General features: G+C 35.0%; 1 protein-coding gene across 3 annotated transcripts in view; it reads right to left on the bottom strand.

Annotated features, from left to right (window-relative positions):
- Positions 1–2,549: 2,549 nt before the first annotated feature.
- CNTNAP4 (contactin associated protein family member 4) overlaps positions 2,550–11,436 on the bottom strand; it is a 281,020-nt gene continuing 272,133 nt past the window's right edge. For all 3 annotated transcript variants that reach the window (XM_055366612.2, XM_004058016.5, XM_019012821.4), the window contains 3 exons: positions 8,272–8,490; positions 7,866–7,937; positions 2,550–3,297 (listed from right to left, as the gene is read on the bottom strand). In XM_055366612.2, the coding sequence (XP_055222587.2) occupies positions 3,104–3,297; positions 7,866–7,937; positions 8,272–8,490 (485 nt within the window). In that variant the 3' untranslated portion in view covers positions 2,550–3,103. The remainder of the gene's footprint in view (positions 3,298–7,865; positions 7,938–8,271; positions 8,491–11,436) is intronic.

Below are 11,436 nucleotides of genomic sequence, written 5' to 3'. Positions count from 1 at the left end.
GAAAGCTATTTTTTGTAAGCTTTCTTGAGCTATTTGATTTTTTAAGTATGTGCATGTATTTTTAATAAATAAAGACAATGTTAAAATAGAAAAACAGATTTTTTAAAGATTGTACTGGAAAAGTCATTATACTTGTAGTCAGATTTATTTTCCATCCCCTTTTATTTTTATTTGCAAATCTTCAAAGCCAAGCTCCAGCTTTCTTAATCACATTGTAAGTACACTATGTTGTTCCCTTATCTTCATTTCTTATTATTTGTTGCACACACAAATGTGCTCACCCACCCACATCCCCAACACAAAGACATTCAGCTTCTGAACTTTTTCCTCCACGTTACCACTCTCTCCCATCCAGACTTTGGAAAAGCGAAAGACAACCAGAATACATTGAAGGTATCTAGTCGATTTGTCATTTAGTTGATACATGAGTTTGAAAATCAAACAATTCGCTTGAACATGCATTGATTTAGAATGTGTCTAATTTATCCTTCTATCAGGAGGAAAATATTTGATGATTCCCTCAGTGACATCTAATTCCTATTGTGGATTTCACAAAGCCTATATAAAAGTGCTCCAGCGATAATAATTGTCTCTCCTGCAGTCAAGGGTCATAAACCTACCAAATATTTTTAAAAGAAAGCCAAACCTATCAACAGCAATGACCTATCAAATAAAGGTTGATGTTCATTTAGAAAAGATAATGGATAAGCTATAGAACTATAGATCATTGTGGACAAAGAAAGTATCAAGATCCTTCAGATTTTTCTACACCACTAAATAATTGTCAAAATTCCAGGTCTTGGAAGATCAATATCATGTGGAGTAAAAAAGGACATTGTAGTCACAACTTCAACACTTACACACTGATACATGTCCCCTTGGGAATGTCAATTGATATATCCACATCCTGGACTTTTCATCTGTAAAACTGTTCGCACTAAATCATGTCAGTGCTGTCCAATTCTATGAGTGACTCTGTTATTCTGAAGGACAAAAACATCTACTGAAAGATAATTTTGAAATGATTGACTTCTGTTTTGCATTTTAGTTCAAAAATGCATTTTATTAATAATAAGATAAGAGATTACAAATCAGGAAATCAAAGTCATGGCATAGGATGTGTCAATGCATTTTGATGCCATAATGTTGAGTCTCTAGCAGTGCAGACCACAGAGGACTGTGAGGCTTCACCGATAAACCTCCCTAGAGTTCAGCTACCAATGAGGTTAATACAGCTACTAAATAACATGAACATCTGCAAAAGATTCAGAGCTATAATGATGTTTGCATTCAGCTTTGCATCGAATAAATAATGTCATTTCTATGTTAAATCCTTCCCTTGTCACCATAGATCTTCCAATCAAACAAAGAGTATACCATTTACCAACATAGGTCCTTAGTCCTTCGTAAACTACTATGTTAATTCAGGTTCTTAAGATTTAGTCAGACATTTGCAGAAACATCAATATGGATATACTGCTATGAGAAAAGAGAGGCAGGTTTTATAAGAAGAGTTAACAAGGAAAATATAGAAAATAAGATGATAGTAATGCTAAATTTACATATTTCCAGATTCTTCTGGTGTAGACAAACTAAGAAATCCAATATTTACTTGGGAGGCACTTGAAGGTGTGAGTATGGATAATAGAGTGCCTTTATTGTATGATTGGCTTGCAGAATTCAAAGATAGTTCCTTGTATGCATGGTCTCAAGATTAATTACTGTAACAGTTCCATAAGGTTATTGATCATTCTTTGATCTCCTAGTGTATAATACACCCTAATCAGAATGTACCATTCAGCAAGTTGGATTGATTCTTGGTAATTTTTGAGAAATTCACCCCACCGTTTCAGACGAGAAGTGTCTGGAATGACAAATTCACAGTAGATCATTTAATATGCTATCTCCCCTTAGGGTGTGCATTCTTTAATTATTGATTGTGTAGATCACTGATGGTTGCAGCTCATATTTCAAAAAGTATGTACTGGAAATCTATGCACAGCAAAATGTACACCTAAAGGGGTATATATTTCAGAATGGGAAATGGGGCTCTATACTTCAATTTGTCTCTTTTTTGGTAATATATGATTCGTGAAGTATAATCATTGAAGATCAAGGTGAAGTTTGTGATAAACTTCAGAAAAACAGAAATGTAAACCAATAAAGGACTGATATAGGTTTGGGCAAAATATTCTCATATTTCATTTGAGGTATTACAGTTGTAAATTAAATAATAATTTTTTGCTGTGTTAAGAATTTTTTTAATATATCAACAGTTTAGTTGAAAACATTTTACATTCTTTGGGAAATTGGCATTACTCAGGGTCTTAAGTACTGTCACCATCAAACAATGGTAGCAAATTAATTGGAAAACTTTTTTTAAAAGGAAAGACATTACATACTAACAACCACTGCACTTTCTGAGTCTTGTTAAATACAACTCGTATGTTCAGAGTTGAAGTCTGACACTCAAAACCAAATGTATTCAACATTATTAAGAAGAGACAAATAGAATAATGAGCAATACAAACAAAGCAAAGACAGCAAAACATTTTTCAAGACTATTGATGTATTGTATTGAATATAATACAGAGAAAGGCAAAGGGGCTTTATTATGCTTGTGGCCACTGAAGATGCAAACACCGGCCAAACAGGATCTGAGAAGCATTTCCAGGTCTATGAATAACACCACGGGGAGACAAAAGCAAACACAGCAAATGTTCTCAAATAAAGCAAGGACATTATAGTCCAAATTTAATTTTTACCTCTAACAAAACTTATGTATTACATGGTTAAGAGACCAAGGCTACAGTTTTCACATGTAAAAACTGTAGCCATTAAGCAGGTTAAACTTGTTTAGATCATACCAGAACAGTTGAAAATTAACAGCAATATCTAATTTCTTGTTCCATAGAATGAATGCTGTGAGAAATATACCACTGGACGAGGCTTCCTGGAGCCACCCCAAGCCTGGACATGGCAAGATGGCAGTGCTGCAAGACCATTGCCTGTACATTCAGTGTAAGAGCATTCGTTTGTCCATTGAGAGCCCCTGGCTACTAAAACAAACTATCATAATTTTATGTTAAATCATAGCTGCCAATCAGAAGAAGTACTCTTTCTGATTTTCATTGACTGCATTTTGTATATTAAGCTCACTTTTCAGAACAGCCTCAGCACTGTCTACATTCTCTGACCTTTTTGCCTCACTTCTTTTATATAACCTTTTCTGCTGATAAATGCGAACAGCTATGGCAGTGATGCAAAGCAAGATAAAAATCACAACAGCTATCAGACCTAGAGAGAGAAAAGAAATATAAAGTCAGAATTTCTGTCCAAATAGAAACTGTGCTGACTTCATTGCTTAGTAAGTCATCATAACACTATTTTCCACTTTAAGCATCTACTACATATAAATTGGAAATATAAAAACTTCAGGTATTTCTGGCTCAAGCAGTATCATTGTATGTTGAGTTTATTTCTGAGTTCTATCAGCCTTGTGGGTTCACCTACATTTATTCTTAATGCATATTATATCGGATTTACTTGGTGCATTTATATTTCACACAAGGTATTAACTATATGTCTCTCGGACCATGTGGCCATGTGGCCACTTCATATTAGTTTTAATTATTTTGAAATTATGGAGTAGTAGCAACATCATAAAATGATTAAACTGTTTTGTGATTAAATCTGTAAACATTTTAACGAAATTGTTATTCAATTATTTGTTATACTGCTGAACAGCAGAAATGGGTTATGTAAATAAATCATTCTGACCAATAAAACATATACAGATATGCCTAAATTATTTCTATATGAGGAATGTTGTTTTAACACTACTAGTTGTAAACATAAATTCTAAGTACTGCGATTCTTAACTATGTCAATGGTTACCAACGCTGGCATTATATTAGGTCAGTAGTCCTCAAAGTGTGATCTGTAGACGTGTAGTGGTCCCTGGGACACTTTGAGAGGGCACAGGGGCTCAAAACTATTTTCATGATAATTCTAAGATGTCTTTTTCACTCTGTTGACATTTCCATTTCCATTTTAATACGGAACCAAATTTGGTATAAAACAAGGTTAGGTAAAATTCCTGGTACCTAGTACAAATTAAGGCAAGGACACAAAACAATAATAATAATCACTGAATTCATGAAGTAGAAAACATTACACTGCCAGACAACTGTAGGAAAAGGAATAAAAAGCCAAATTTACTTAAGAATCTCCTTAATGAAGCTGTAAAAACTCTTCATTTAATTAAATCTTGACCCTTGACTGCAAGACTTTCTAACATTTTGTGTGTTAAAATGGGAAATAGAAATAAAGTACTTCTGGTGCACTGTGAAGTCTGATCATTGTCTCCAGGAAAAGCACTTACGTGAACCTTTGAGTTGTGAACTGAATTAGTTGCTTTTTGCTTCATGTAACACCATTTTTATTTGAAAGAATGACTAACAGACAAACTATGGTTGTTCAGACTTGGGTATTTGGTGGGCATTTTCTCTAAAATGAATGAAGTAAATGCGTCACTTCAAGAAAAACAATTACACAGCATATGTTGTGAATGATAAAATTCAAGTTTTCAAATGAAAAATTGAATTTGGAAAACTCTTTTCTGCCGCCAAGAGTGTGAGAGTTGCCTAATACTTAAAGAATTTTCTGATAAGATCAGTGAAGGTACAAACTAATGTCATTTTCTTAAGACAAAAATAGGTACTATGAAAATAGCAATGTGAATCAAATCTCATATGGTAAAACTAAGACTCCATTCTAAAGCAAATGTATACAACTGTAACGGAGTGCGAGGAAGTCAAAGATTTGAAGGTTTTTATTAATCACAACAGATTCCTGTGCATATAACCTGCTAGGCCGATTCACCCTGGCCAATTAGAGCATGTCCAATAGCCAAGTCAATTTTTGGCTAGGTCAGCCTTACCTGAGAAAGGTAGAAAATCCTTGCTGATTAATATAAATGTGGTAACCAAATTCTGTACATGAAATCTGAAGAATTCATTAATAAATATGATTGCTTTTCTTATTAGTCATTAATTAATGAATAACTTTAATCAGAATATTTGTTGTTACATATTTTGCTTCTCATTTTAGAAAAAATAAACAGTTGAATTGCTATAAATATTTCTACAGGCTAGTTATAGGCCTCTGGCTTGAAGAGAAAGATTCTGAACAATTTCAATGTGAAAAATTCTGAAATATGATATAGACAGCAGACAACTGCAATTATAAAATGAATGTTACATTGGCCTAGACAGAATATCCAGACAGTCAAAATCAGGGATGGCCTCTGGAACTTGTTTGTTCCATGTATGTAATTTAGCACTTAATTTGGGGAAAGTGCTATGCCAGGATTTGTTGTGCTCAAGAAAAACTTTGATCACACGTGTTATACCAAAAATATAAAAATAAAAAATAAATTAGTTATTATGAATAAAATGTGGCCAGCCTCTATGATGCTGCACCTAAAGCACTGTGTGAATCTGCTTTTATGAAGATGTGTATATATAGCTTTCTCTCTGGCTAAATCTGTCTATCTGTATCTGGGTAGCCTGGCCAGAAACCCCCTACCACATCTGGGTCACCACTTTTAAATGTATTATTAAATAAATTATCCCATCTTATACCATTCATTTTGCAAGTAAAAAAAACTCATCTAAGATGTAGAACATAGGGGGATTAGCCAATTTGGAAAATCCTTGGATGGATTAATTATTATTACATAGTGGGTGCAATTTATGAGTGACTAGACAATGAACAAAGGATTCTACCACAGTTCTACCAGATTGTGTAACACACTGGAGGACGATACATTATGATTTAGCAGATAAATTGTGTGTGGCCCAGACAAGGCCTTCAGAGGTTACATGGCCATTACCAGATGCTTTGCTTCCGAAGTTCAGTCTCTGCAATGACCAAAACCAGACATCACTAGTTTCAGGGACCCTGGCAAGCCCCTGAACTACAAACGTTCCATATTGTTTCTGTCCTGTGAATTTGAGCTAAGTGAGAATTTCACAGATGAACTGTAACTTGTTTCTATTCTAGAATAACTTTAGGATGACTTATCAACGCACTTCTTGTTTAACTCTGTAAATCTTGCCAATGATGTTTGAGCAAAACAACAATAGTCTAAAGGTTAAATATTTTGTTCTAGCATTGGCTTGATGACTATACACCACTCTATATTTCTATCTATCTCTGTATCTGTATTTACCTGAATCTATCCTGGTTGAATGTCTGGAAAAAGCAATATTATAAGACTGAGACAACTTGCTTGACCAGGAATTCTAGCTTAAACTCTTGGACACATTGTAAATACTGTAGCTTTAAGTGAGTTTTTACTGTATAACGTATTTCTTTTAGACATACAATTATTAACTCCTCTTCAAATAGAGTTTTTTTGTTTGTTTTGGGTTTTTTGTTTTGCATGTTTGGTGATTAAATGGGAATCCTATTTTTTATAACTTTAATTTGTACATCATTAATTTGAGAAACAGAAAAGCAACTGAAATAGCATGGGGGAGTTAATATCCACACAAAGATTTGACTGGTATTATTTGCTGTCCAAATAAAATACTAACTACTTGAAAGCAATATATGTCTAGATGAATAGAAAAAATACATCCAAATGAATCAGGTATAAAGCCACATAAGTTGCCCAAATTGAAATGTTAAGTGGTTCACCTTTCTTTACACTCTGAATATGATATGGATATAGAAAGTAAACAATTATCCTGTTGCATTGCCAGGGAGATACAATTTTAAAGTTTTTATGCCAGTAATACGATTATTCATATATGATATGAATAAATAAGAAGTTGAGCACCTAGAAGAGAAATGGGAAAGAGAGCTAAAAGCTAAACAAACAAAACCAACTTTAAGAAGCCATCTTGAGAAGGTAGCCTGAAAGCCACATGAGAAGTTTTCTAAATTCCATGGACAAGCTGGGTTTGTGACCGAATAGAGGAAGAACTCTAAGTCACCTGCAAACGAAATATTCATATTTCATATATGAATAATCATATTACTGGCACAAAAACTTTAAAATTGTATCTCCCTGGCAATGCAACAGAATAATTGTTTACTTTCTATATCCATATCATATTCAGAGTGTAAAGAAAAGTAGACCACTTAACATTTTAATAATCTGATTAATAACATTCTTAAGAGCATTAATCAAGAAGAAAAAAAGCTTGTTTTTTCAGTTGCTTTTGAAAAAAAATATCAGAGAATATGCTGTCACATTTCCAGGGAGATACACTTTAAAAGTTTTTGTGTTAATTCTGCAATTTAAAGTTACTACTAATCACTTTTAGTTCATTAATCTAATATTTGATAAAAATACAACTGAAAGTGTAATATTTAGTTGATAGGAGCATCTTTAAATAGTTTAATACCAGATAGCAAATATAAAGATTAACACCTGAGTGTTAATCTCAGGTTTTTCCTACTTTTTGCGTGAACCTTTCCAGAAGCAGTGATATGTCCAAGAAGTGAAGAAAAACGAAATTTACTCAAATATATTCACAATTCTCTAGTGACTACCTGCTGCTATGTTCAAGCTTGATAATATTCATTATTACGCATGTTAGCAATTAATCTTTGAGTGCCATGCTTCAGTGAAATTGTCAATTATTTATACTGAAAATCTCCAAGGAAGCAGAGAATTCAGAAAGATTCTAAAGACAATCCAGTACAAATAGTAAATCACCCCAATGACCTCAGGATTCAGTGCCTGGCACTTGGAGTATGTGCAGATTCTTCACAGTTTCTACAATGCTAAATATTCACCATCATTATTAATAAGAACAACCAAAGAAGAGCTCACTCATGCTTCTTATTACCTCCAATTACTGCAGAGTCACTTTTGATTGCATTAGCAAGGGGCTCTCTGTCATCTATTGTTCCAGAATGATCTGCAGTTAAAGCACAACAAAGGGGGAAGGTGATATAGGCAAGTAAAAGAAGAAATTTTGAAAACATCATAAATGTTTTAAACCAGAGAGAATTATGGAGGCGAATGTGGGATCTCTGTTATTTTCAATTTAAGCAATGTCAATGGCATTGACCCCTATAAATAAGAAGTTGAGCACCTAGAAAAGAAATGGGAAGGAGAACTAAAAGCTAAACAAACAAAACCAACTTTAAGAAACCATCTTGAGAACGTAGCCTGAAAGCCACATGAGAAGTTTTCTAAATTCCATGGACAAGCTACGTCTGTGACTGAGTAGAGGAAGAACTCTAAGTCACCTGCAAATGAGTGTGTCCTTTCCCTTGACGTGGCATCAGTGCCAGGCTGGGCCATACAGCTGGACTCGGTCACGTGTCCTGTAACAGTGACAGGGTCTGGGTGGCTGGGGTGCAGAGCTGCCTTCAGAGGGGCCACGTGGCTGAGCTGCACTGCAGAGAGGCAGCCTGTGAAGCCCTGCGCACCTGCCAGTGCAGTCTCCTGGTCCACATCACTGTGTTCTAGAAATTCAAAGAAACACGGAAATATTAGTAGTGAAAAGTGAAAATAGGCAATGATGCAGAAATTGAGGATTCTGAGTTAATGCAATGGGAATAAATATAAAGTTACTAAATTCCTTTTTAATTTTATCTTTACTAAAAAGATAAAAATCCATTATTCTTTCCACTACTATTGGTAAGATTTCCAATGTTAATGAAGTCAAGTTTTTAAGCATGGATTCTTAAAAGTGATATGGTAAGCTCTCTAGAAACAAAGCATAAGAATGGGTCAGGTTAAGAAGTGATGAGGGTGTCATGATATTTTTAATTTAAATACAGATTATTGCAATGTATTTACAATAGGGCTTGTAGTCAATATCAAGAGGTACATCCTGGATTTGAAAACAAGTTCAGTACAGGTTTCAAGACTTATGCCATGAAAGCAGCAGAAACTAGAGAGAAAATTGAGCCTCTGGTCTTCTGTTATCAGATGCCCAACCCGACAATTTGTTCTGGCTGAAAGCTTTCTGATACTTTATGGCCCCACCCAAACATACCAGGAGGATGATACTATCATGCAGTGGAGGTCATACCTCGAAGTTATTAGGATCTCTCCCTAATTACTCATGTACAGCAATAAAACCCTCTATACCCCTATGTCTTTTCTTCCTGTTTTAATGACAACCTGTCACTGGGACAGAAATATCTGTGCCCTATAAAGACAGATAATCTCTTCCTCCTATTAATAAGAATTTAGTTAGTATGAGACTCTTGTGGAACAGAAACTGGTTTTAATGCTGGGATATTAATTATAATTTTACCTTAGGAATATATTATACATACTCCTTGCTTAGCAAGCATGAAATCTAAACAAGGGAAATTTATCATAGGCTTTGAAGGCTCAGACGTCATCAAAATACAATGCATCCATCCACCCAGTGTGATAAAAAAAAAATAGCACAACTATTGATATGGTTTGGCTCTGTGTCCCCATCCAAATCTCATCTTGAATTGTAATCCCCATAATCCCCACGTGTCAAGGGAGGGACCCTGTGGGAGGTGATTGGATCGTGGGGGCAGTTTCCCCCATGCTGTTATTGTGATAGTAAGTGAGTTCTCATGAGATCTGATAGTTTTGTAAGTGTGTGGAAGTTCATCCTTCGTTCTTCTCTCTCCTGCTGCCATGTGAAGAAGGTTTTTGCTTCTCCTTCCCCTTTGCTTTCTGCCTATAAGTTGCTTTCTGCCTGTAAGTTGCTTTCTGATTATAAGTTTCCTGAGGCCTCCCAGCCGTGCAGAACTGTGTTGATTAAACCTCTTTCCTTTATAAATTACCCAGTCCCAGGAAGCTCTTTATAGCAGTGTGAGAACGGACTAATACAACTATTCTCCCCTGCACTGTATATAGGTAGGGAAAGACAAAATGTGCACTTTAGTCTTTCTTTTGAAAATATAATAATATGGGAGTGTGTATTCAGGGCAACTTGAATCTACGTTCCCAGGAAGTTAAGTTAAATTAAAAGTAAAAACAATGCAATGGATATTAAGTATATATGAGTGTATATTATGTGCTAGCCAGTGTTCTAAAAGATTTGCATGCTACCGATAAAACTTTACAGTAGACACTGGAGTATATTATCCAAGTCACACAAATGGAACAGTTAAGTTCAGAATTTTAACTATTCACCTGAAGTTACACAGTTGTTGGCATTACTGGACCTCTGGCCTACTGTATTCCAAATTATGAGCTTCTTTTGTTATAAACCACTCTCTGGTTGAGATACTCTTTCCTTTAGTCTGCTTTCAGCCTCTGTAGTGGCTTTTATTTATTTATTTTTTAAATCATCTTTGCTTGAGAGCTAGACTTTAACCAACCCTGGGCATCTGAGCTCTAATTTTTTTTTTTTTTTAACAGAGTCTCGTTCTGTCACCCAGGCTGGAGTGCTGTGGCATGATCTCAGCTCCCTGCAGCTTTCACCTCCCAGGCTCAAGGAATTCTCCTGCCTCAGCCTCCCAAGTAGCTGGGATTGACGCCTGGCTAAATTTTTTGTATTTTTAGTAGAGATGGAGTTTTGCCATGTTGGCCAGGCTGGTCTCGAACTCCTGGCCTCAAGTGATCCACCCACTTCGGCCTCCCAAAGTTGCTGAGATTATAGGCATGAACTACCGCACCTGGCCAGTTATATCTAAGTTTTTAAACAATTTTGAGGGGCTCTATTTTCATTCACGTTTTCTATGTAATAATAAAAATCCTGATACAATGTTTAGTATTTTGAATATCATCCTCTATAAAAAGAAAATGGAAAATCAGAGCGATTATATCACTTTCCTGTTGTGAGGGATCTGGTATTGAGCCATGTTCTGACCCACCTTGCTCTTCTTCATTACCCAAAGATAGCACTGAGGGAGCATCACTCTGCTGCTTACATACGATACTGTGAGCTCCTCAAACATAAAGATGACTGCCAACATCCAGCATAACGTCATTATATAGGAGGCAGTTCATCAATGTGTATGGAACCAAAGAAATCATTTAGTCCACCTTAGCAATCATTCATTTGAATATATGTAGATTTAAACATATATACATGAAAAAGACCACATTCTTGATTTGGAGTTTTTTTTTCTTTTTACTTTAATGAGAAATTAAAAAGAAAATAAAAATTAAAAAGAAAAACTCTCATAGGAGCATAATTGGGAGAGTGCTTTTCACATTTCTTCTACAAGGTTAAAATGTTGAATAAAATTTCCATAGCCCTTTAACAAATCTTCCCTTTTCAGCCCCACCCCGCCAGACAAGATTTACTTCTCTGGTAATAGTCTGATATGAGATATATTTTTAAAGCCTCACACTTACAAATTGAAAACATTTTACCTAGTTCAAAATTATTGTACAAAAACCATGACCGCTAAAACTCAAAATGGACACATGGTCAGTTAATATTTATCCTTTTATGAGCTAAAGAAACA

Source organism: Gorilla gorilla, chromosome 18 (assembly GCF_029281585.2).
Source record: "Gorilla gorilla gorilla isolate KB3781 chromosome 18, NHGRI_mGorGor1-v2.1_pri, whole genome shotgun sequence".
Classification (NCBI taxonomy): domain Eukaryota; kingdom Metazoa; phylum Chordata; class Mammalia; order Primates; family Hominidae; genus Gorilla; species Gorilla gorilla.
Note: the sequence above shows the minus strand (reverse complement) of the source record. Positions and strands in the feature narration are given on the sequence as shown.